Source organism: Spermophilus citellus (assembly GCF_964194105.1).
Source record: "Spermophilus citellus genome assembly, chromosome: 13".
Lineage (NCBI taxonomy): Eukaryota > Metazoa > Chordata > Mammalia > Rodentia > Sciuridae > Spermophilus > Spermophilus citellus.
In genome coordinates this window covers 70,930,573-70,958,375 of record NC_138193.1, presented here as the reverse complement: position 1 = coordinate 70,958,375, position 27,803 = coordinate 70,930,573, and the positions used below count along the sequence as shown (strand labels likewise).

The 27,803-nt window shown below is 37.8% G+C and overlaps 1 protein-coding gene across 1 annotated transcript in view; it reads left to right on the top strand.

Moving 5' to 3' along the window:
- EML6 (EMAP like 6) overlaps positions 1–27,803 on the top strand; it is a 260,325-nt gene that overhangs the window by 169,369 nt on the left and 63,153 nt on the right. Inside the window, exons 17-24 of the mRNA XM_081264735.1 lie at positions 2,032–2,125; positions 14,846–14,946; positions 16,386–16,588; positions 18,798–18,909; positions 19,178–19,305; positions 23,524–23,665; positions 26,570–26,722; positions 27,243–27,374. Of these exons, the coding sequence (XP_081120861.1) occupies positions 2,032–2,125; positions 14,846–14,946; positions 16,386–16,588; positions 18,798–18,909; positions 19,178–19,305; positions 23,524–23,665; positions 26,570–26,722; positions 27,243–27,374 (1,065 nt within the window). The remainder of the gene's footprint in view (positions 1–2,031; positions 2,126–14,845; positions 14,947–16,385; positions 16,589–18,797; positions 18,910–19,177; positions 19,306–23,523; positions 23,666–26,569; positions 26,723–27,242; positions 27,375–27,803) is intronic.

The following is a 27,803-nucleotide window of genomic DNA, read 5'->3' as shown; positions in this document are numbered from 1 at the left end:
TTTCTGGAAGGAATAATAATTAAAACAAAGTTTTTATAGCTACATAAGGTGGCACATTTCTGTACCACCTTCGGGCATATTCTGTATTTGTCATCGTCCTCATTAGTGTCACCAGCACTGTCAGAAGTCACTGAAAATCAGCTCAGTATGACAATTATGAAGGAAACATGATACAATTACTATGAGCCTTAAAACAACTTATGGTCTAAAAAGGGAGAGAGAAAATGACAAAAATAAAATCACCAAACACAGGGGCACACTAACAGAAACATAACCAGGCCATACCAAGAGATAAGGAAAAAGTAATAGTGTTGGTAGGGAATGGGATGTCATTACCAGTTCTTGTCCCATATGCATGAAGAGTTTTTTACCCATTTTAAAGTCTGATAACATTTAAGCATAAGCACTTATTATGATCAGTTGTTTACAATAATCACCTGATAGCTATTTATTTAGTCCTGTAGGAAAGTATTAATGTCTTTATCTCATACTCTTGCCTAGGAGTTTGAAAGGGTTGACCTAGCCCTTAAATCCTTGCCTAGTCCTTAGTTGAAGTTTGGGGAGGATCTGGTTAAGGCAATTTCTTCTGTTCCCTTATTCTCCTCCTTCCTCCAAACAAGGAGGAGCAGCTCCCCATTCCATCTGGTTAGTGGAGGGTCTCTGGCATAAATAGGGGCACTCAAAAGGTGGGCATTGGTTGGCACTTGAGATAGAGTTGCCAGATTCAGCCAATAAAAATACAGGAGGCACAATTAAATTTCAAACAGACAACAAATAGTTTTTTAATATAAGCATGTTCCAGGCAATATAAGTGTAAATATACAATACGATATAAATACTGCATGGGACATACTTAATACTAAGAAACTATTCATTATGTATCTGAGATTCCAATTTTACAAAGCTTCCTTTATTTTGCCTGGCAAACCTAATTTGGAATGTACCCCAGGTCTGCTGTTGAAACTAACAATGAGTGGACCAGTAGACTCAGGAGAAGCAGTTTATCACATATTTGGTTTGTAACCCTAATGGCTGGTATGTCGAGACAAGACCCTGATAAACTGATGCAAAGCGAGCTGGATCACTCATCTCCTAGCAACCGCACAGCTGGGTTGGGGGGAATGTTAACCTTGAGATGCTTTTCCTTTGAATCTAGCCTTGCAGGGAGGCAACAAATAAATGGCTATTGATTGTACCTCTTCTTCTGTCTTGAAAGGAAAAAGAAAATTGTTTTTACTTCAAATTTAATTATACATTCACTATGTTTTAATTTTTTTAAATGGCCTCTGTCCAAATTCTAGTAAATCATTGATAATATTGAAATACTTAATAAGGAAAAATGTTCATGACATAATAGATGAAAAAAGATTAGATGATGGGTGCGCTATGATCCTGGTTTTATTTTTTTCAAAGCACACTTATGTATAGAAAAAGAGTGGTAAGATATGTATCAAATGTAGGTCCTAGAAAATGGGAAGGTATTAGCATTCTCTTTATCCATATTTTCCAAGTGTCCTGTGATAAGTGTATTACATTTGAAATAGGAGAAATAAGGAATTAAGACTTTTTAATTGTAAAATCATCTTTTAAAGGAAACTTAGAAGCTAAATTTAGTTTCTATAGTGCTCTTGCTTTAGAGGATTAAACCAAAGCCAATTTTTTTTTAGAGTTGAAAATAGACCAAGAGTGACAAAGCCAAATGTCTCTTCCAGGGAATGTCAGGAAACCTGTCAGTCACTAAACAGACAAGTGTTTTTGTTACTTACCTGAGAAGCCCTGCCATAGCTCTGTGTCTCAGATTGAAAGTGGAATCAGCAATGGACTTCAATAACCAGTTATGATGCATTAGGAAGTTCAACTATTGCTGGTCATGCATTTCATCCTCTAAGGTCCCTTCCGATATGATATTTCGAATGTATTTGAGCTTAAAGAATTTAAAGTCAATTTTTTGTTCCTCTTTACAGTATGTAAAATGTTTTGATTTGTCCTGGAAGAAGCAAGCCACTTGACATTTGTGTTGTTTTCACACAGCTGATGGAAAATGCCTGGTGTCGGTTGGTTTAGACGATTTTCACAGTATTGTATTTTGGGACTGGAAAAAGGGAGAAAAGATAGCTACCACAAGGTAAGAAGCTGCCCTGATCTAATGGTCTCCCGCTGACATCACACTTCAGTAACAGTTGATAGTTTTCATTCTCTGGTAAGACTTCATCTTCTCAGATGAAATTCACCTAGCAAGCTTAACACCCCAGTGAAAACATTGCTCTGTTTCCTGGTGCCAACCCTGACGCAGAGCAGTTAATGTTTGTTGTGGGGAACTGGAAAATTCTGAAATGCTTTCCAGAGAGCTCTCATCACTTGCAGTTTTTAGTAATTTTTGTGTTATCTCTATCAAAGCTTTTTACCAGCAGCAGAAAAGCAGCTTTTCTCAGGCGTTGTGCCTGGGCCCTTGTTTTTCCTCTGTCTTACATCTGTGAAGGATTGTCAATGTCACTGGAGTCAGAAGCACCATTTGTCAAGAGGCTGGGGCCTGCAGGAGAGGAGGCCCCCGTCGTGCGCATCTGCCACACGCTTTCCAAGCAGGCAAATTGTTTCCCTAATCTCCCCACCTTATAAATAGACTCTTCAAAACCAACTGCTGTTTATAGACCACCTGTCCTCCCTTACCCCGGCCTCCCTCCCTGCTGAATCAGCACGAAGTCCGAACATTACTTTCCACCCTACTTTCATGTAGCTCAGCCATGTGCCCAGCCCTGGTCAGAGGTCAGAATAGTTGGCAGCAGAGGCCTAGCAATACAACTTGTTGTCCAGGCACAGAGTCATACCTCCTGATGCCCTTCCTTCCATTACTAACGTCCTGTCTGTCTTGCAGAATAAAAGCATTTCTAAGATAATGGTCTTGAACCCCAGCATTCACTTTTCAAATGAATACTGTCCTAGACAACGTTAGATAGGAGGGGGAATTTTTTTTGACAATTCAGTTTAATGAATGAAGATCTGCAGGTTGCTGGAAACTGAGCAGATGGAGCCCTGAGGACTCCAGCTGACCTTCTTGGGAGAAAAAGAAAAGCTTTTCTGATGACTGCTATTGGGACGGAATTCTTGGCAGCAACGGTGGTTCATAAATCTGCCCACCAAAGTGGTTTCTGTGTCTTTCTTTCTAGAATCCCTCACTGTTGTACATTCCCCTCTGGATTTCAGTTTCAGCTCCTAATCAGAACTTCCTTTTCCTCTTAGAATACCAAATGATGAATTTTAATTTAATAATCTTGGAAACACACTATCTGCATTTACAGATAATCTTAGGAAAAATCCATGTCTGCATTTAAAAAGCAACAAATGCAATTTTTCCTGCTAGAAAACACTCTGTGAGTGGCTCATCAGTTATATGCCAGACACATTAATAGAAATAGAAGAAATAAATATTTCTTTTTTAAAATATATTTTTTTAGTTGTAGATGGATGGATACAATACCTTTATCTTTATGTGATGCTGAGGATAGAACCCAGCACCTAACAAGCAATCTACCATTGAGCTATAACCCCGGCCCAGAAATAGAAGAAATATTTCTTAACATTAGAAAGCATTATCATATGCTTGGTGTGAAATATCATGTCTATGTAATTAACATACAGAGACTTAACATTGTTATGTTAATAACAGAATTTATATTTGGAGTTGTTCCCAAGCCTTATGACCCATTCCAAAAACAGGATACCTGCAGCATTGCCCTCAGAAAACATTCTTGTAATTATGGCATTAGCCAGTGCTCTTTCCCAGGAGAAATGTCAAGGATTGCTAAAATTCTGTAAGAGCACTAGATTGCAAAATAATTAATAAATAATGTACACAAACACCTATTCATGTAATATTAACAATAATATCTAAATAAGTATGTAAATAACCAACCAGAGAAATAAGTAAAAATTCTATTTATGGCATTAACTTGGTATGCCGAACTAGATAGAAAATTTTTAAAAAAGAAAGCATATATCATATACTTGGGTAGAATATCATTTCTATAAGCTTTAAAGAAGTGACAGAAGTAATGCTGTTGTGAAATGGTCCCTTCCTGACTTTGGGAGTCCTCTTAGCTTCGAGAGGGCCTAATTTATACTTAGAGAAAGGCTGACTCTGACACCCCTTTTTTGCACATCTGTGTCTTGGTCACTGCCAGCCTTACCTCCAGCCAGGCTTAACTACAAACCTGCTTCTGGCAGGCTATATTGTTCCAGCATGACCTTGTTCTACAGAAGTGCCACCACCCAGGATGTGAGCCATCTATGACTGAGATGGTACTGCAGGCAGTGCTGCTGGGGCCCAGGGCTACTGTGTGCCCACTGCACAGTGCTGCCCTTTTATAAGTAACCCCATGTTGGTGAAAATGTTTATATGAATCTACTCGTGATCAGCTCAGAGAAATTCGGAATTGGTGCATAGAGATCTTGAGATGTCCATGAGATTGACCCAATCTCTTTGAACATTAGCTCTGTGTCTTTGCTAAACAAGAATACTTAGAATGTTCATCTCCAGTGGTGTTGGTATGAGAAAGCTTAGGGACAGAATGTGGGCCCACAGACAGTAGTGCTACACCAGAACTCTTCCCATTGAGGGATCCCTGAAATAGAAGTGCTTACAGAGCTAGTACAGATGCTAACCAGACACAGGACCAGGTCCTCGAACAAGACTAACAGATAGTTCTAAGTCCAGTGAACATTTTTCTAAGAACATTTTTATAATAAAAATTTGGGGAAAGAAAGCACAAGTTGCTTACATTGAACCTCTGTTGGCTCTCGATGAGGTGGGAGGTGTGGATGACAGCAAGCAGGAAAGGCTTTGGGATAGGATAGGACATAAGGAAAAGAAAAGCCATTGTTGCAGTGGCACCTAGAGGCTCATGATGGGATTCAAGGTAATGTTTTAACTTATATTTGAGAATGCAAAATTGTCTTTGTTGTTTTGGTCCCTTAGCTGTTAGCCAGTTCATCTCTCCCATCTGTCCTCCTCCTCTCCATCCTCCCAGCTCTTGTAATTAAATTTAGGACATCTCAATTTTTTTTTCCCTCTGATCAGCAGAACTTCAGAGTAAGCCTTTTCTATATTCACTTCATTGGCTTAATCTATTTATAGGTGCCTGACCTTACATACATTTAATGGATATGGTAGAGCCTCCTGTATAGTTTATCGGCACTTTAAAAATGCCTGTTAGAAGCACACACCTTCCATTCAGAACCCTTTCATTTGCATGGATGCTCAGTGCTGTGTGTGATTTTGTTTTCTGTCTTTCCATGAAAGTCATCCATGAAGAGAAGACTGAATGTCTGACTTATCTCCAAAACAGATTTAAAACGTGCATTTAAAAAATGTACATCTCTTCTTAAAAATAACATGTTCTCTGTTTTCAAAATAAAACATAATAATTAGAGAAAACTGAGAAAGCACAGAAAGTCACCAAAAAGAAAATGAGAATTGTCCATAATACCCATACATAGATAGCCATGGTCAACATCTTAGCATGTATTTTTTCTCATTTTTTTTTAGTTGTAGATGGACATTTATCTTATTTGCTTTTATGTGGTCATGAAGATCACATAAAAGCCTCACACGTACTAGGCAAGCCCTCCACCACTGAGCTACACCCACAGCCATTTTAGCATGTATTCTTAATATATATTCTTCTAGAATTCAGATTTATTCATATGTGGGCTCTGTAATTGGCTTTTTTCACATACTAGTATATCATCTCACTATCTTCTATGTTACATGGTTATTTTATTTTCTAAATCATTTAATATCTGTTTTGGATGGGGTATAAATCAAACATTCCTTCAGTCTTCCCATTATGGACAGCCTTCATGGAAAAGATAGAATCTTGCACAGCACTCTCTATGCCAATGAAAGGGTTACAAATGGAAGATGTGGAACCCAAGCTACCCAGCGTGGCCTTGACTACCAGAAGAGGTTCATTCCTTCCCCTCTGTCCTGTGCTTGCTGAGAGGGTGTATGTAGCCCAGCATGGTAGTTACGTATGATTCAGGCATGAGGAATTGTCTGGTAGCAGGGCAGCAATAACAGTGTTCTACATTCTTAAGTTTACATGTCTAGGGGCTGGGGATGTGGCTCAAGCGGTAGCGCGCTCGCCTGGCATGCGTGCGGCCCAGGTTCGATCCTCAGCACCACATACAAAAACAAAGATGTTGTGTCCGCCGAGAACTAAAAAAATAAATATTAAAAAATTTTTAAAAAAGTTTACATGTCTACATAGTTCTAAGTTTGGGACTGAAACTGCATTTTTTTCTTATATAATCATAAGCCACTTCTCTGCAAATCTAATAAGCATCTGAAGGAAAAATAACAGGTACCCAATCAGTGTTCTTTATTTAGATGTTGACATTTGCTAAACATTTATGTGCTATCATTTGCCAGTTTAGAACTTTAGTCACAACCAAAACAACATTGGTGTTTCTATGACAATGAGAAATTACGTAAAACTAAAAAGTTTCCCTCAAAGATTTTTCTGAATGTTCACCATTGTATAGACACAAGCAAACAAAATTTTGGTTTATTTTTTTTCCTGTAGGAAATGTAATTTGTCATATTTGCTTTTAGTTTTCATTTGGGGTCTCCCTAGCTTCTTTCCAAAATATGTGTTAATGATTTAGAGTCTGTGGGGATTTTCTGCCAATCAAGAAATCTTTGGATGTTTAAAGTCTTTAGGTTATCTGGTACATTGCTCCTCTTAAGCACTTTTTCCTCTTTTATCTAAATCTTTTTTCTCTATGTCCTAATTATTCCTGATACATCTGGTGTTGTATAATGGCTCTAGTTTCCATCTCAAGTTTTAACTCTGAAAGAGAGAAAGGGAGAGAGCCCCCAGATACATCCATCTCTTCTCCCCACCTTTCACTGTAGGGCTCACATCCTTGTAGCCATAATGGGTCAGAAAATGCTGATTTTTTTTCTTCCAGCTTTTTATTATGGAAATTTTCAAAGTTATACAAAATGGAAATAACAATAAAGAATCCCCTTATGTTCATTGCCCAACTGCAATAATTATCAGTGTCCTGCAAATTGTGCCCATCTCTCCCTCGTTAGTTTTTCTTTTCTTTTTTTCCCCCCAAGAATATTTTAATTTAAAGTATCATGTCATTTGGTCTCTACATATTTCCCTAGGCATTTCTGACCAAAAAAAGGTACATTTTTACAAATTACCATGCCATTATCACAACTAACTATAGCCGCAGTCATTTATTTCTTTCATCTATTCCCCAATTCATAATCAGACATTTCTGATTGCTTCAAAGGTGAGAATTGGTTTGTTGGAATAAGCATCTAAACCAGGCCCTGGTGTTACATTTGGTGGTTGTTTCGCTTCTCTTTTACTCTATAGCACTCCACATCCATCTTTTTTCCCTGTCCTATTTGTACTGAGGAACTGGGTTGTTTGACCTGTAGCATGTTTCACATTTTGGACTTGACTAACTCTTCAGGAGATCCTTTCAGTCATTCCCCTGCGTTTCCTATAAATAATAGTTTCATAGACTTGATTAAATTCACATTTGATTTTTTTAAAAAAAAATCAGATTTATTAGTAAATATTTCAAATAAATTTCCCACTTAAATTTCACAGTTTAGTGACTTTTTTGCACATTTACAGAGTTGTGCAATCATTACTGCTAATTCCAGAAAAGAAACTCCTTACATGTTAGCACTAATTTGCATTCTGTCTCTATGAATTTGCCCTTTCTGGACATTTTATATAAATGGAATTATATAGTATAAGATTCTTTATGGTTGACTTCTTTCATTGAACATAATTTTTGAAGATTCAGTCATGTCATAGAAGTTCAATACTTTTATTTGTTATTGCTGAATAATAATTTATATATATCAGATTTTATTTATTCATTAGTTAATGGATATTTGGATTGTTTCCACTTTTTTGACCATTATGAATAATATTGCTATGAACATTTGTGTGCAGGGTTTTGAGGGAATGTTTCATTTCTCTAGAGTATGCATGTGTGTGTGTATGTGTATATCTAGGAGTTGAATTGCTAGGTCAAACTTTTATTTATTTTTAACATTTTGAGGAACTGACAATGTTTTTTAAAGTAGCTGCCCATTTGCTATTCACACTAGCAATGTAAAAAGGCCCTAATTTCTCTAATTCCGAACATTTCTTACTGTCCTTTTCATTCTCCCCATCCTAGTGGATATGAAGTGGTATCTCATTTGCTTTTGATTTTCATTTCTTTGATGGCTCAGGATGGTGCACATCTTTTCATGTGCTTTCTGATCATTTTGTCAATAATTTCAGACACAGAACTCATTTAAAATTTTTTTTTCGTTGTAGATGGACATAACACCTTTATTTTAATGAGGTGCTGAGGATCAAACCCAGTGCCTCACATATGCTAGGCAAGCGCTCTACCACTGAGCCACAACCCCAGCCCAGTGCCCATGTATAATAGGGTTATTGAATGACCCTTATCATGTGTATGCCTTGAAAATATTTTCCTCATTCGTTTGGGTTTTTAGGCAAGAATACTTTATAAATACTTCTGGTTGCATCACATCAGAAGAGAGGTGATCAGTGACATAGCAGAGGGTGGGAATGATGGAAGTGGCACTCCCAGGTGTGAGTGGTAGGAGGTGTGTTATTTGTAAAGAATTTGAAAATAATTACACCAACTAAAAGCCACTTTTTGTTATTCCCACTCGCTGGCAATTCTCAATAATGCCAGTGATGGAATTCCTTCCCTCCAGGCTGCCCTGCTCCCCCAGCACCACCCTATGGTCCACCACATCCCGAAATGTCTAGTTGCCTATTCAGCTTGACTGGTTTCTGATATATCAGCCTGGTCCTTCCATTACACAGCTTTTCATCTACATATCAGCTAATGGATACCCGTTGACAGCTGTGGGCTAAATTGACTATTTAAGTAGGGATTGAAAATGGTAATTTTCAGATTCTGTCATTCATTGATATTAGCTAGAATTCTATAAGAGGTTTCCCTTGTGGACTGTTTGTTTTTTCTAAAACACAATTCACACAGAAGGCAGTTCTTTAAATATTAGGGTTATTTGTCCTTTTTGTCTATAACTTGCAAATATTTTTCTGTTTGTCTTTTTGTCTTTGAAGTTTGCTTATGTGCTTTTTATTATGCAAAAGGTTTTGTTTTTATGTAGTCAAATCAATCTTTCCTTCTACTGCTTTGGGATTTTGAGTGGGAGTAAAAAGAAACCACCCATAATTTCTTCTAGTCGTCTATGGCTTAATCTTTTACATTTTAGATCTCTAAGCCATTTAGAATTTACCCTAGTATTTATTGTAAGGAAGAGCTCCAACTTGATCTTTTACCATATGGTGTCCAGGTGTTCCAAACACCACTTATTTCGTTCCCTTTTTGAAAAGACTTTATTTTTTTAGGGCAAAATTGAGCAGAGGGTACAGAGAGTTACCCTCTACCCACTGTCTCCCACTCATGCACAGGCTCCTCTACTATCACTGTCCCCCACCAAAGTGGCACATTTATTATAAATGATGAACTACATTGACACACCATTGTCATCCAAAGTCTGTGCTTAGAGTTCACACTTGGTGCTGTCCATTCTGTAAGTTTAGAAAGATGTGTATTGGAATCTGTTCACTCTGATAAGATTATACAGAATAATTCCAGTGCCCTAAGAATTCTTCATGTTCTGCTTATTCATTCCACCTTCTTTTGACAACCACTAATTGTCTTCAGAGTTTTGCCATTTCCAGAATGTCATATGGTTAGAATTATATAGTCTGTAGCTTTTCAGATTTCATTCTTTCAGTCATCTCCTTCATATCTTTATGTGGCTCAATAGCTTATTTTTCTGTGCTGAATAATGTTCTATTATCTAGATGTACCACAGTTTCTCCATTTACCAGCTGAAGGACATCTGGGTTGCTTCCAAAATTAGGCAATAGTAATTAAGAGACTATAAACATCCATGTGCAGTTTGTGTGGACTCAAGTTTTCTGCTCATTTGAGTGTAATACCAAGGAATGTAATTGTTGTGTTGCATGAAAAGAATATGAAGTTTTCTAAGAAACTGCAAAACTAACAAAACTATCTTCCAAAGTTGTGTACCATTCTGCTTTCTACTAGTGATTAGTACTAGTTCAACCAATATTTGGTGTCAGATGCCACTTACTGTGAAATTTAATCTTTTTTAAGACAAAGAAGAACATTTTTTATGATTCTGTCTATGGGCATCTACTGCCAGCTTGAATGATTTTTTTTTAATTTTTTAAAATTTAAAAAAATTTAATTCTAATTTGATATATATGACAGCAGAATACATTACAATTCATCTTATACATATAAAACACAATTTTTCATATCTCTGATTGTACACAAAGTATATTCACATCATTTGTGTCTTCATACCTGTACTTAGGGTAATGATGTCCATCTCATTTCACCATCTTTTTACCCCCTGCCCCCTCCTTTCCCCTCCCACCCCTTTGCCCTATTTAGAGTTTGTCTAATCCTCTCATGCTTTCCCTCCCAACCCCACTATGAATCAGCCTCCTTATATCAGAGAAAACATTTGGCATTTTTGTTTTGGGGGGGATTGGCTAACTTCACTTAGCATTATATTCTCTAACTCCATCCATTTACCTGCAAATGCCATGATTTTATTCACTTTTATTGCTGAGTAAAATCCCATTGTGTATATATGCCACATTTTTTAAATCCATTCATCTATTGAAGGGCATCTAGGTTGGTTCCACAGTTTAGCTACTGTGAATTGTGCTGCAATAAACATTGATGTGGCTATGTCCCTGTAGTATGCTGTTTTTAAGTTCTTTGGGTATAGACCAAGGAGTGGGATGGCTGGCTCAAAGGGAGGTTCCATTCCCAGATTTCCAAGGAATCTCCATACTGCTTTCTATATTGGCTGCACCAATTTGCATTTCCACCAGCAGTGTATGAGTTTATCTTTTCCCCACATCCTCACCAACACTTATTGTTGTTTGTATTCTAAATAGCTGCCATTCTGACTGGATCGAGATGAAATCTTAGAGTAGTTTTGATTTGCATTTCTCTAATTGCTAGAGATGTTGAACATTTTTTCATATATTTGTTGATTGATTGTATGTCGTCATCTGAGAAGTGTCCGTTCAGTTCCTTGGCCCTTTTATTAATTGGGTTATTTGTTTTGTTTTTTGAGTTTAGCTTTTTGAGTTCTTTATATGCCCTAGAGATTAGTGCTCTATCTGATATACAAGTGGTAAAGATTTACTCCCAAGTTGTAGGTTCTCTATTCACCTCACTGATTGTTTCTTGTGCTGAGAAAAAGCTTTTTAGTTTGAATCCATCCTTTTACTAATTCTTGATTTTAATTCTTACACTATAGGAGTTTTATTAATGAAGTAGGGGCCTAATCCAATATGTTGGAAATTTGGGCCTACTTTTTCTTCTGTTAGACACAGGGTCTCTGGTTTAATTCTTAGGTTCTTGATTCACTTTGAATTTAGTTTTGTGCATGGTGAGAGACAGGGGTTTAACTTCATTTTGTTGCATATGAATCTCCAGTTTTCCCAGCATCATTTGTTGAAGAGGCTATCTTTTCCCCAATGTATATTTTTGGTGCCTTTGTCTAATAGAAGATAATTGTAATTATGTGGGTTAGTCTCTTTGTCCTCTATTTTGTACTGTTGGTCTACCAGTCTATTTTGGTGCCAATACCATGCTGTTTTTGTTACTGTTGCTCTGTAGTATAGTTCAAGGTCTGGTACAGTGAAGCCACCTGCTTCACTGTTCTTGCTAAGGATTGCTTTAGCTATTCTTGGTCTCTTATTTTTCAAGATGAATTTCATGACTGATTTTTTTCTATTTCTATAAAGAATGTCATTGGGATTTTGATTGGAATTGCATTAAATCTGTATAATGCTTTTGGTAGTATGATCATTTTGACAATATTAATTCTGCCTATCCAAGAACAAGGGAGATCTTTCCACCTTCTAAGGTCTTAATTTCTTTCTTTAGCATTCTGTAGTTTTCATTATAGAGGTCTTTCGCCTCTTTTGTTCAGTTGATTCCCAAGTTGTTTTGTGTTTTTTGTTTGTTTGTTTGTTTATTGAGGCTATTGTAAATGGGGTAGTTTTCCTCATCTCCCTTTCAGAGGATTTGTCACTGATATACCGAAATGCCTTTGATTTATAGGTGTTGATTTTGTATCTTGTTAGTTTGCTGAATTCTAGAAGTTTTCTGGTGGAACATTTTGGGTCTTCTAGGTATAGAATTATATCATCAGCAAATAGTGCTAATTTGAATTCTTCTTTTCCTATCTGTATCCCTTTAATTTCTTTCATCTAATTGCTCTGGCCAGTGTTTCAAGAACTATGTTAAATAGAAGTAATGAAAGAGGGCAACCCTGTCTTGTTCCAGTTTTTAGAGGGAATGCTTTCAATTTTTCTCCATTTAGAATGATGTTGGTCTGGTGCTTAGCATAGAGAGCCTTTAGAATGTTGAGGTATGTTCCTGTTATCCCTAGTTTTTCAAACATAAAGGGATGCTATATTTTGTTTAATGCTTTTTTTTCATCTATTGAGATGATCATATGGTTCTTATCTTTAACTCTATTGATGTGATGAATTACATTTATTGATTTCCGTATGTGGAACCAACCTTGCATTCCTGGGATAAACCCACTTGATTGTGGTGCACTATCTTTTTGATATGTCTTTATATTCAGTTTGCCAGAATTTTATTGAGAATTTTTGCAAAAATTTATCTTTTAAAAATGAATAAATACATATTTTTTTAAAAAGTTCATCTTTTCATCACTGATTTAAAACCCTGGTTTTATTATATACTATAGTTTTACATTCCTGTGGGTCTCTTCGTGGATGTTCTGTTTACCATTTTCCCATCAGTTAATTCATGCACTACCTGCCATATTGTTTTCATTATGGAGCCTTTATAATTATTTTTTAATATCAAAGAGAGCTACATTTTCGACTTGGTTCTTTTTCAGAGTTTTCCCATTTGTTATTCTCTATAAAAACTTAAAAATGTAGATATCCAACTCCAGATTTAAAAAAAAACTCAAATGCCCATTGGTCTTGTTATTGGAATCAGGCTTGAATTTATAAAGTAAATTAAGGGGAATTGAGATAAAAGATCTACTTTTCCTATCCCAGAAGATGGGATATGGTTCTGGTTTAAGTTTGTTATTTTTATAGATGTGGGTTTTTTCTCTCTCCTCAAGGATATATGTTATATGCTTCTTGTTAAATTTATGCCTTGATATTTTTGTTGTTGCTTATAAATAGTTCTTTCTTATATTTTCAACTGGTTATTGTATATGTAAAGGTTTTCTCTATTTAATTTTATATTCTGCAAGTTTACTAAATTACCTTGTTTGTAGTCTCTTTCACATTATTTTGAGTCTTCTAGATGTCCAATTATATTATCTGCAAATAAAAGTAGTTTTACCTTTTTCATTCCAGCTCTCCTGTCTTTAACTTTTTAAATCTTGTTTAATTGCGCCAGTTAATATGTTCAGTGCAATGTTAAATGATAGCAGTAATAATCTTGTTCACAAAAAAAATAATAATAATCTTGTTCCCGACTCTATTGGGAATGCCATTAAGTAAAAAAAATCTGACTTTTGGACATACATACACATACCATGAATAAGGTGGTGTTATAGTATGTTCTATCTTTAATGAAAGGATGATGTCATGGCATGCAACATGTTCAGAGAATCAACCTGTGTTCAGTTGACTGAGTTTCTCAAGGATAGGGAGTACAGGGAAATGTAAATGTCAAGGGGTGCTAAGTCTGAAATTTCCTCTAATCCCTATTTTATTGAGTATTGGGTTTCTTTAAAATCCATGAATATTAGATTTTTGACCAGGAACTTTTTAGCTTCTGTAAAAATGAGAAAAATGATTTTTCTCATTATACCTATTAATATATAAGTTATATTATTTGATTCCTTAATGTTCAGCTGTTCTTGCATTTAATCATAATTTATTATTTTAATATACTTTTGGATTCTATTTGCTAATATTTTATTTAAGGTTTTTTATACATAAGAGATATTGATTAGTTGTTTTTCTTTTTGTTAATGGATTTTTTAAGCATAACAAAAATTATCTGCTAATATACCAGAGAAGACCATCAAATAGTACCTTAAGAACAGGAAATCTGTAGACTCCAATGTGATGGCTTTGTACTCTAAAACAGAAATTTCCCTGATGCCAGGTCTTATAGCTCAGGTGTATAATCAGTCCTTACTTTTATACTTGTCTTTCTGCCTCTTGGTTATAAATCTAAATTTCTGAACATTTAGAATCCTGAAGTGCCTTGAATCAGTAGGTGACATCTTTTCTCTTTTCATTGGCCAGAAGCTTCTATTTATAGTGAATACATTCCTAACCAAAAATCTGTGTAAGCCAAAGTGATGCCTTCTACAGTAAGAATGGTACATTTGAAGCTTTTCATTAGTATTATTGCAGTACCTTTTCCTTCCTACTGTGCAGGATCTTGATATCCCCAGAATTACTTGTAGTCCCACCATGGTAGCATTAATTTTACATTATGAAGACATTCAATACATATTAAATATTTCATTAATTTGTTTAAAGCATAAGTAAGTGGACTTTGGTAGCAATATTAGGGTAGGAATAAAGATCAAACATTCACAGAAAAGCCAAAGCTCATTATTTTAATGTAGACCCCCAGGTGCATTTCAAAATCATTTTCTAATTAAGTTGTTGTGTTGCATGTGCTTTAAATAAGTACATTATTAATGTTTTAATCTAAACTAGATTTTTTTATTTGTTTCTTACAGAGGACATAAAGATAAAATATTTGTGGTAAAGTGTAACCCACACCATGTTGACAAGCTGGTTACAGTTGGGATGAAACACATCAAATTCTGGCAACAAGCAGGTACTGTCATTTGGGCTAATTCATATAGTCGAAAGCTTTCCTTGAGCCAGGGACTAAGGATGCAGGACCATTGACACTATGTGGCCTGTCTCTCTGCAAATTAATATAAAAATGCACCTAAGATATATCATTTCCCAAATTTATGTTGGATTGTTTAATATCTAAGCTGAAATTTACATACTATATGATGCCATGCATATTCATCAGTCTCTAGAAAGCTTGGGAAATATTCTGCTATGAAAATAATAATTCTTATATTTAGTCATCTGTACTGAAAGCAATAATTATGTTGGACTAGTGAGCAGGAAATAATCACTTTGGGTGAATAAAGCCTTCAGTATTTTGAGGGTTCTATTATTAATCTATTACTGAATTTAGTACACAAATTAAACCCTGACTTTGCACACAGTATTTGTGGATTATATGTTGACAGTAGCGTTGGCTAAATAAGCTTGACACGACATGGAAGAGTATCTTACTTTTCTCACTAATAAGCCAGACTCATTATTGCAATTATTTCTGAATTCTCAGTATCAGCTTTGGTTCCAAGCTTAATCTTTTTTTTTTTTTAATATTCTTTTTAGTTGTAGATGGACACAATCCCTTTATTTTATTTATTTATTTTTTATGGGGTTCTGAGGATTGAACCCAGCTAGGCAAGTGCTCCACCACTGAGCTACAATCCCAGCCCCTCCAAGCTTAATCTTACGATGCACAAAACATAAACAGGCTACAGTTCCGATGCTTTCCACTTGTAAAGGAAGGAGAATTGGTGGTATGTGTGGAGAGCCAACCTGGGTGCAGAGGTCCTGAATGGAGCTGGGTGTCTCAGCAATAGGGAGCACTGGGAAATGGGAACACCAAGGGAAAAAACCTGATGGTTTGTCACTATAGATACCACCTTCTTCTACATGACAGTTGGTTCTCACCCCCAAATTGCTGTGAGAAAAATTGAGGCAGAACGTGTATAGCATGTTTATATTTTACATGTCCAGCCAGTCCTGACTATTTTTCATCAGCATTCATGAAGACTTTCCTTGTGCCTCAAGACACTTGGTCAACCTATCCTCTGGCTGGCACAAAACTTTCACTGAGCCTTGGTTAGATGCAAACCTTAGTCTGAGATGCATATTGTGTCCTTTCTCTAGCCAGACCCTATTTCCTTAAAGGCAGGAACTCTTGCTTTTCATCTTTATAGTCCCCATCATTGAGCACTGTCAGTTTGCCTGCTACAAAATAGGGACTCACTAAATACTGAATGAATGAATGAGAAATACTTCTATGTTATTTTTGTTTATGATATACTCCATCATTTTTAAACATCTTTCTACATATAATGCTCACACTCTGGGCCTTTCATTGAAGAAAATAGTTTTCCCATATGCTTATAGAAGGTGCCAACTTTTTTTAAAGTAATGTTTACTCTGGGTCTACTCCAGGTGGGGGCTTCACCTCTAAAAGAGGAATTTTTGGAAGTGCTGGAAAACTGGAAACCATGATGTGTGTCTCTTACGGGCGGATGGAAGATCTGGTGTTCTCAGGAGCAGCTACTGGAGATATTTTTATTTGGAAAGATGTCTTACTACTGAAGACAGTGAAAGCTCACGATGGACCTGTGTTTGCTATGTACGCGTTGGATAAGGTGTGGTATGATTTCTTTTCCTCATCAGCCCTCCAAAATTATAAGGTAGTCTCAAAAGCCTGCTAAGAGGATGCCTGGATCTAAAAATAGCCCTGATTTAGGAAGCCATTATCATGGAAGCTCCAATCAAAAGAAGATAAGGAGAATGCAGATATTTTTATAGTTTCTCTTTTGTTTCTTTATGTGCAGTTTCTCCACTTTTTCACACTTGTATTTCTAGCTTTCACCACTAAGAGCCCTTTAAGTGTCCGGATAAATGGGAACTCTGTAGCAGAAGAGTCCTGAATTATTTCTTCATTGCTGGCTCTTCAGTGACACAATGGATCAAGACCAGGAAGTCCCAAGTGGTTGGATTATTGTTTTACACATCAATTAGTTATGAGCAGAAGTTCTGTTCATAACCAGCTTGCTTCTGTGTAGACAGGTTTAGCTTTTTCTGAAAGTGTTAAAGTGAAGTCTGCTCATGGGATGTAATTCCACTCCCACTCATCTTAGTCTGTCTGCCTAGCTACCCACCTGCTTGCGGTGTTCCCTTACAAAGATGACCTTTACCTTCAGTGCTTTAAAAATACTCTTCACAGTCAACTTGCCTGCAAATACTGGTTTTTTCATTCATTTCTAATTTGCGGTGATACCAGTTTCTCTGTGCTCTCTGACCTCTAGTCTAAGCCATCAACACACCTAAGTAAGCTAACCCTCATTTTTCCACTTACCTTTCCCAGGTACATGCTGATCCCACAACAGAAGTCAGTTCTGTTGTTGCATAATTACGATAGTAGTTTTAGTGCTTAAGCTGTATTCTACTGGCAATTTGTTTGGGGTTAAATTGCAGATGTTAGAAAAGATTCAAGCAGAATTCAAAGTTGTGTAGTCCTAGAAGTTGGTGTGGTATAACTTGGGAAAACTCTTATTATTTGGGAAGTTAAATTGCAAAATCATGGGGGGGGGGAATAAACAAGGGTATCACAATGTAAAGTACTCCATCTAAATTTAACTTGGGGATTGAATCTTCCTGGCTACAAATTCTATGTCGTTGTCCTCAGTAGCATGGGAAATTGCTTCAAAGATCCCACACCTCTGTGAATACCAAAATCTAAGAATGATCCAGTCCCTTTCATAAAATGACATAGTGTTTGTATATAACTTTTGTATATGTTACAATACCTAATATTGTAAATACTATATAAATACTTGTAGTTCTGAATTTTTTAGGGAATAATGACAAGAAGAAAAGTATTACAGATGCAGTGCTTTTATTTCCCTTATATTTTCAATCCTCCAAAGATTCAGAGGGCCAATTATAATAAGAATATTTAATGTATTAAACTCCAAAGTAGTATTTCCTGTGAGCTTCATTGAAGTGCATTAAATTAAAAGTTTGAGAAAATAACTCAGTATTTTTTCTTTAAAAAAAAAAAAACTTCCATGAACATTTGGTGTATATGATAAATTGCCAGAAAGGAAAACTAATGAAGCCAATAAATCATAAGCTGGAACAAGAATGAAGATCACTGTTCAGTAGAAGAATGTTCAGCACGTTAAGCTTTTTACTTTCCAGGTTTTATAAAAATTAATCTGGATATTAATTATTATGGAAATTATTGAACAAAACAGCAATATGACTTCATAATATTAAGTACTTAAGTTGTTCTTAACAACAAATAATATTTTATCTTGGAAGTTCCTAGTTAATCTTCTAAATATTTAACAATTCCCCCTGCACTGGACCTAGCACCTCACACATGCTAGGCAAGCCCTCTACCACTGAGCTACATCCCCAGTCCTTGACAGTTGTTTTTAATTGTGATGTTAATCCCAGTTCATTTGGTGGGTATATATGAGATACCAGGAGCTCTGCTAGGTTTTGAGGCTCTTCCTGTCCCATGGGAATCCATGTTCTGGTTGGGGATCCTGGGCACAGAACCAGCCAGACAATCAAATCCAATGGACAAGTGCTAACCAGTGGTCTGAAGAAAAGTAATCGACACCCAATAAAAAGACACCCAATAAAAATGTGTTTAATCTTCCTAGAGAGATGCTTCCAGGACATGTTACGTGAAGACTGTTATCACCAGATTTTTTCAGTCTTATATACTTGGAAAGAAAACGTACACAAAGCTGCCTTACCCAAGAGGCAGTCCTATTGGGGCCAGGTGGGTGAGTGGCCATTTTGCAGTGTATAAAATACCTGCCATCTGTGCCTTTACAGGGCTTTGTAACGGGTGGAAAAGATGGAATCGTGGAGCTCTGGGATGATATGTTTGAGAGATGCTTGAAGACTTATGCCATTAAAAGAGCAGCGTTGTCAACTAGCTCAAAAGGTGCCACTCCTGAATATGCTGTAGAAGCCTTTCTGTTCGTGGGAATGGAAAAGACAGTACTAAACGTCTTGTAGTAATAGCTCATAACCCAGCCAGTTCTCTTTCTTACATAGTTAGGGCTTTTAGTCCCTGGTAGAAACGTCAAGGATGATTGTCCAGTACCTAGTACTTTGGGGTTTTTTTATGTTTGATTTTTCATAGTTCCAATCTATAGTAAAAGTCAGCCTTGTCATTGTATTAAATGCAATATCCCCTCCCCCACCCCCAGGCCTGCTTTTGGAAGATAACCCTTCAATTCGTGCCATCACTCTGGGACATGGTCATATCCTGGTGGGAACAAAAAATGGAGAGATTCTGGAAATCGATAAGAGTGGCCCAATGACTCTGCTGGTTCAGGTACCATGTTTGTACATGTCGTAAACCACAGTCGACAACAGGACTGGGACTAGGTTAAGGCAAGAGGGCTCCTTAGGGTTCAAAGCCTGCTTGGCACCTCCCAGGGTTGTGCTGTGCCGGATACCTGCTGAACTCGGCCCTCTGCTTAGGGTTTTGCCAGTAAAGGACAGAGATCTGGTCTCATCTGAGTCTCAGTGGAGGAAGGGACTCCTTTTAGTCTCACTCAGGTTGCTGGCAGAATTCAGTTCCTTGTGCTTATAGGACTGAGGCTTCATTTTTTGCTGGCTCTTGGCCAGAGGCCACCTTCAACTGCTAAAAACTGTCCACAGTTCCTTGGCATATAGGGTCTCCAATAGCCACTTGGTTTTTTTCAAAGCCAGCAAGAAAGAAAAAAATTATATACTACAACCTTATATAATATAATCATATCATCACATACATCTCGTCGTGAACATTCTGTCACTTCTGCCACGTTCTCTTGGTTGAAAACAAGCCACAGGTCAGGCCACACTCAGAGGGAGGTGATTATGCTACAGTGTGAAAACTAGGAGGCTTGCAAGGATCCCCCTGCAAGTCCGTCCATTAAGGTCCACCCTGCCACACAGAATACCCCCACAAGAGCTGTATGCCACGACAGTACCTGCTCGCATCATCCAAATCAAGCTCAAATATGGACAAGGTCCTCTCCATCTGTTTATCCATAAAACTAAGCCACGTTATCCACTTCCTACAAATGTGCAAGTGCTTCATCAGATCCTGTGCCTCACTTAGTTCTCAGCCTTCTCTCCCGTGGCCACATTAATATCTTTAATGTCCTTCCCCTTCAAGAATCATACTTAAGTAAAATCAGAAGAAAATGAACATGAGCAGCGTCCTCAAAGAGCAGAGAGATGATAAAATCACACCTCGGGGGTGGGAGATGGGAGGAAGTCCCTCCTGGTCTGGTGATACATGGAGCAAACCAAACCTGTGGGGAGTTGGGGAGCTTCACTTCATTCCCCAGATCCGATCCATGCCTGCAGGCTTGCTGCATTAAGGGCTAACTCCAAAATCCCACTGAGAGAATCCCTCTGACTTGCTGTATCCTGGGGAACAGGTCTGTATACACAACATGGCTCAGAATTCCATGCAAGGTTTTGAAAATACATATACCCAAGCCCACCCTGAATATGCTAAATAAGAATCTGCTTACCAAAAAACAAAATAAAACAAAAAACCACTCAATCAAATCTCAAAACCTCTACCTAATTGTGCCAGGTAGCCGGGCTGAAAACCATGCTGGAGGTAATTCCTTGTGGCATGACTTATTTGTTATCAGGTGTTCTGGCTTCTGTTATTTCCTTTCAAACTAACATCTTCTTCTTCTTGGCCGTAGGTCTTATTTTTTAAATGCTTGTACGAGTGCATTATAGTTGTACATACTAGTGGGGTCCATTTTCGCATAATCGTACATGCATGAAATTTAATTTGCTCCATTTCAGTTCCCAGCTTCCTCTTTCCCTCCCCGCCTCCCTCCCTCTACTCCCCTTTCTCTACTTTCCTGGTCTTCCTTCTATTTATTTACTTTTATTAATTGATGCTTTATAGATGTACATAAAGGTGGAATCCCTGTGGTATCTTTATGTATGCACATAGTGTAATTGTGTCAAATTCGTTCTGAGTTTTCTTCTCTTTCCCATCTCTCTTCCCGCCCCTTCAATCTCCTTCTGATCTTCCCTCTAATCTTATGAGATCTCACCCCTCCCCATCTTCTCCCTTATTTTGCTCTAGCCTTCCTGTATGAGAGAAAACATTTTACCCTTGATTTTCTGAGTCTGGCTTATATCATTTAGCATGATATTCTCCAGCTCCATCCATTTACTGGCAAATGACATAATTTCATTCTTCTTTATGGCTGAGTGAAACTCCATTGTGTATATATAACCACATTTTCATTATTCATTCATCTGTTGACAGGCATCTGGGCTGCTTCCATAATAAGTTCTTACTTAATATTATTGAAAAGTATTTGTTTTCGACCCCCAAATGTTTGGGAGTTTGAATTGTTTCCATCCATACTGTATTGCTAAATACTTTGCAAGATTTATACTGTAACATGATTTGACACTTAAGATTTAAACTGTTTTCTAATTTTGTGAAGTGTTATGTTATAATTGAGATTATTTTGTTTAAATATGTTTTAAAACTGATGGTCAAGGCTTTTCACATTTTGGTTCTTTAAAATTCTATTCTTTCCTATATTTCCTTCTGTTGCTGTAATAATAACCTCTACCATCACTTACTGAGCACCTAGTATGTGTCAGTCAGTGCCATTGTATGGCATTTTTCTCTCATCACCAGTACAGCTTTGTACAGACTGTCTTATAAGTGAGGGACCAAAGCCCAACACACGCCCACAGTCACATACTGAGGACTGCAGATCTAGGACTCAAGCCAAGACCTATCAGATACTAGCCCCTTCTCTTCCACTACACCAGGCTGTTCCCACAGGTTTATTGGCTGTGGACAAGGTTCAGCCCCCTGAGATGTTGGTGGCCAGGTAAGCAGGTAGGGATAGGAGTTTCCTGTTCTCTCAGGTCACAGTGCTGACCTGGGAGAAGACAAACTAACTGTAAGACCGCCATCTGCCCTGCAGTGGGAAGATTTCAGAACCCCTTTTCCAGTTACACTTGCAAAGGATCATTTATTGTTTCAGAGAAGGAAGGCTAGTTTGGAGGAGAGGGAATAAGTGATGTGCAGTGAATTATGAAATTTCCATTGTGCATACTTTTTGAATATAATCAACTGTTACATAGTTTGAGGGTGATTAGTAGCAAAATAAGATCCTAGGCCCATTTCTTTGTGTCATTCAAGATACTTCTGGCCTGTCTGTCTACTCCTGTGTTGTACAGGAATTGAAATAATTAGATTAAGGAAATATGATTTTGAAAGTAAGTAGGAGGCAGCAGTTTGAAAGGTCTTCTGGATCTGCGACCGTGTCCTCAAGTAAAATGTCCAAAAGGGTTTGACCCATAGAAAGGCCCCTGCAGGGCCAGTCTGGGAGGATATGGGATACCTGTGCTGTCTCTGATTGTGTCTCGGGGTGGGAGGCTTCTGAAGAATAAGAAACTAGGGATGCAAGGTATGTCCAGGGATAATAAATGAAAAAAAATATTTTTCCACTTTAACTGCACATTTTCTCAGATATTTGAATGTCAGTTGTATTTGGAACTTTCCATATTCTACCAAATTATTGTTTTGCTCAAATAGTCTTCCAACTAAATTGAAATCATCCAATTTCTCTTTGGAACACCACCTGTTCCCACTAAGCATTCCAGCTACAGTCACCTTTCAGATGCCTTTCATGGTCTTTCTATTTGCTTCACTATGAAAAGTCTTTTTATAATTAGTCACTAAAAATCAGAAATTCAGTAAACAATCTAGTTTATTTATTGCTCCGTAGCACTAATCTCTCCTTTATACTCCTTTACTGAATGATAGATTATAGTAATTAAATTTATTTCCTTCCTGCTAAGTGTTCGTTTTTTTTAAAATAATGTTTTCTCTGTTATTATTTTAAGTGTATGCATGGTAAGATACAGGTTGTGGAATTGGTCCTGTGCATATTAAGCCCCTTTCAGTTTTCTGATGTTTATTGTTGGCACATGTAGAAAGCAATTTTTGAACAAATGCTGATTCTGAGCTATACTCAGGGCAAACAAAAGAAAAATTTAAATTTATTTCAAATGCTATGCAAAGGACTAACATTGTATAAATAAGAATATTGCTGTCCCGGACCATGACAAAGATAGGTGGTACCTACTTCTTTTAGAATATCATTTTATTGGAGGAAGTGGTTTGTGTGTTTGTGATCAAGCTGTTTAACTAGGAGGTACACACACACTATGTTATTCAGTGTAACACAGAATAAAAGGTGGGCATTTCACAATTCACCTGGATATTTATTTCTAAATGGGAAAATGTTTGGCCTCATACACACATAACCTATAAGCAATTAATATCTTGCTTTTCAAAAGAATGCTTTTAGCATCATGTAGACCTAGCTTTAAGTTCATGTTCAAGTGAAAAAATTATTCAATGCAATTGTTTTGGCCTGAGGAAGCTCTGTGTGTATTCATTTCTGAACCTGTCTGCTATATTCTTGGGCTGGACAGGGCTGAAAAAGGCCTTGTAGGAAGCATGAGCTGAGTTTCCATTGCCCTGTTTCCTTTCCTACAGGGGCACATGGAGGGAGAAGTGTGGGGACTGGCAGCTCACCCTCTCCTGCCCATCTGTGCAACAGTGAGTGATGACAAAACCCTTCGGATCTGGGAATTATCCTCGCAGCACCGTATGTTGGCAGTACGGAAACTCAAAAAAGGTACAGAACACCACCTTTACACATCATAAAAGTATTCACAAGCAACAGAATAGGTTGCATTCAACCATTCATTCAACTGATATTTATAGATAGCTACTGTAATATGCCTGACCCCCAAATATGCTAGCAATAGGAATTCAAAGGTCACTGTGAAGGTAAATCTAAGCACAAGAAAGTTTTCCCAGAAGGCTGGCCTGATAGAGCAGTGCCCTGGCTCTGCTGTTCACCATTTTCCTTGTACTGCACAGACATTTGCCACCTGGGGGCAATATGTCCTTCTGCTTCTCATCGAGAGCTATGGGAGTCAGTTGAAGCACATCGATTTGTAAAGAATGCTATTTATCTTTGTTACTAACAGTCTCCAGAACTTATTCCTGAAAAGTTAAGGTCAGTTATAATAGAAAAATAATACTTAATATCATACGATGAATAGCTATGTATCAAACATATCCACACTAGAATTAAGAGGAACACCAGGAGGTACCAAGTCAGCAAACATTTGCAGAGTAGCTTCTGTGTGTCAGACACTGGGGACCCCAAGGTAGTATGACTTATCTCTAGTGTCAGAAATGGACAGTATTTGAACAGAGTCCCAGCAACAGGTGGCCCATTCAAATTTGGTAATTTGAGAAGAGTCTAAAAATGGGACTCTTTATAAAGGGGGGTAGGAAATGACTGGGGATGGTACATCACTATGCAGCTAGTACCAGCAGGTTCCATTGCAAGCCTTGGGCCCAAAGGGGAGAGGAGGGAGGGATCGCTAGAACTTTGAAAATAAGAGCCGTGAGATGGCACCTTGAGAGGAGCTATGACTGTCAGCCAAGAGAGGCAGTGACCACAGCCAGCATACAGTGACCCTGAAGGAGGCAGCTAGGGGAACAAGCACCCCAGCCTCCCTATCTTCCTCAATCCCTCCAGTCACCTGCCATGCTCCTCCATGGCCATATAGAATCAGAAACCCTAAGGCAAGGGAGCCCCTGATGTAGTCCTCCCAGGACGGCTTAAAGCACAGAGCAGGTGGGCAAGGGTAAAAAGGAAACGTGAAGGGTAAATTGAAGCTGTCCCACACAAACCTTCCTGGAACCACTTCATCAGGCAAGTGACATTGATTGCTGAGGCTCAATGGGTCTATAAAAGTTCTTAAGACAGAAAAGAATGAGGTTGACCTTACCACATCTGTACTGGGTAGTTTATAAGCAAAGAGACATGTGTTCTAGAGGAATATGTAAAATGAAAACCAGTGTCAAGATAGCAGTTAACAGTGGTGAGCTCTCGACCCTGCTGGCACTACACATTCAGTCTGCACAGAAACCCAGCAGCTGGCGTCTCTTATTACCACTTGCAGATTAGGAAACTGATTAGGCACAGGGTACTTTAGTAGTTTTCCTAAGGTCACAGCTAGTAAATGGTGGAACTGAATTCAAACACAGGCAGGGTGGCCCCAGAGAGCCCACCTGTGGCTACCACATGATGTGGTCTCCCTCCACCACATTGTCTCTTTACCCTACATGCCTGGGCCTGGTAAGTGGTGGAGCCAGGATCCCAGCCCAGGTGAGAGTCTCAAGCACGTATTTAATCACTACAAGACTGAATGGTTTGGCCTCTAATTTATAATGGGGAAATGAAAACAGGTCCTCAGTGAGGAGAATTCAAATGTCAGTCGATGGACTTTATTCCCTGGGTTAAAAATTAGTTCAAAGGAACAAGTATCAATACATCTTAGATAGGACGATAGTTCAGCCCAGTTTCCTCCAGTTATTCTGGTGTAATCATTAACAGCTCCCACTTTTCACTTTCAAAAGTGCCCTGGTGTGTACAGTCAGTTATGGTTTTCCTAATCCTGATGAGTCTCTGAAAAGCAGGCTCATCTTTTCATTCTTTCATTACCAGAACCATGATTGACTTTTGAGTAAGCAAATAAATGCCAAGTGAACGAATGATGCAATATATCATTTAGTTGAGTCAGTTTGAAGTTCCCAGCATGACCATAGCTTTCGGTATACTATGAACAGTGACTGGAGTTCAGTTTGAGATGCCTCAGCACAAGGCTGTATGGCCACTACATGGCTGTGCTTACCACAGTTGTGACAGCAATCTGAAATGGTTGCACAATTCTGTGATCATAATAAGAACTATTAGATTCTATACTTTGGGTGAAATGTATGATATATAAATTACATCTCAGTAAAGCTATTTGGAAAAAAAATGGTCACAGGGATGGGTATGTTCTTTAGTAGGCTTTCTACTAAACATACCTCCTCAAAGTTCATGCTCCTCACTTGGAAATGCCACACCAAGCAGCAGAAAGCATGGCTCATGCAGCACCACCATCCTTATGCTGCTTAGTTTCAGAAAGCCCCCCTTGAGAGAATGCTGTTATATTGCCTTCTTCCTGTGACAGAAGAGGCAGGTCCAGAATCTTCCACCTCTAGAACTGTGCATGATGCATGACGCAGAGAAGTGGTGGTGAATAATGAGGTTTTTCAAATATAACAAGTTTGTACATAAGGCACAATATCCAAAAAGCAGTCTCTAGAAATTTTCTTGCAGAACTTAACATTCTTAAACATTTCTTCTTTCCTGAGGAAGCCAAGTAGAGGATATATTAATCTTTTCCTCCTTTCTGCTGTTCGCCCAAATTGTCTTTTGAAAAATCCAGGTATTTAGATACTAAGAAATAAATGATAAACCTTATGAAAATTGGAAATCTTTTTGACATTATGATGATTGTCCTCAGATTTGAAGGAAAGAGATGTTTGAAGTTACGAAGTTTCAGTTCTCATCAGTGTAGTGTTTAAGACCCAGTCACGTGTCCATCTGTAATGCCCGATGCAGGTTTTAGCCATCTCTCCATTTGGTTTGCTGGTGCTGGGTGGCAAGTGTTCTTTGTGGATTCTTTCGTAGGTGGAAGATGCTGTGCCTTCTCCCCTGATGGGAAAGCCTTAGCAGTGGGCCTGAATGACGGGAGTTTCCTGGTGGTGAATGCTGACACCGTTGAAGACATGGTGTCCTTCCATCACAGAAAAGAAATGATCTCTGATATTAAATTCTCAAAAGGTAAAGATGACAGTGGAGACTGAGAAATGTCACAGTCTTGGAGCAAAAAAAGAATTATGAGAATGAACTATTTTATTTATTTTTTACAATTCCTTTTTAAGCTATATTTTATTCTTTTTATTTATACATGACAGTAGAATGTATTTTGACATACATACATGGAGCATAACTTCCCATTCTAGTGGTCGTACATGATGTGGAGTTATACTGGTTGCGTATTCGTATATGAATGTAGGAAAGTTATGTCTGATTCATTCTACTGTCTTTCCTATTCCCATCCTCCCTTCCTTCCTTCCTTCCTTCTCTTTTGTCTGATCCAATGAACTTCAATTCTTCTCCCCACCCCTTTATTGTGTGTTAGCATCCACATATCAGAGAGTATATTCAGCCTTTGGAAACCGAAAAGCCAAAGAATAAACTATTTAAATGTCTCTTTGACCTTGTTCCTATTTTACTAGTTTCTTGGAAACAAATTCCCATATAAAGTATTTCGGTGTTAACTGCACATTTATCTTCATAGATACAGGAAAATACTTAGCTGTGGCATCCCATGATAACTTTGTGGATATTTACAATGTACTGACAAGCAAGAGGGTTGGCATCTGTAAAGGAGCTTCTAGTTACATTACACACATTGACTGGGACTCTAGAGGTAAAGTATGTTGTGACTTTTAAGGTATATTTCTGTTTTTTTAAAAAAAAACGTTCATTCATATATTGTTTCTAGAGAAAAAGTTGAGTTTTAGAAAAAAGTTGGGCAAGGGGACCTCACAGTAATATAATGTACTATAAATTTATAGCCTAGAAGCAGCTGTCATTACCATTTTGGGTGTTTTCCCATATTTTAAAAATAATTGTTATTGTTGTCATCATTGTTGATTCAGGTCATTGAGTTTTAGGACTGTTGCAAACACACAGTGCCTTCTGTTACCACACAAGCCATGACCTTGCCTTTGGGTTCAGCAGGCTCTGTCCTTACCCTGGGTTTCTTCCTCCTTCCCACTTTCCCCTTTTCTCCACCTCCTGGAGAACTGCCCCTAAAAGCTCCAGCAATTTCCATATTCCAATGGAGACAGAAAGC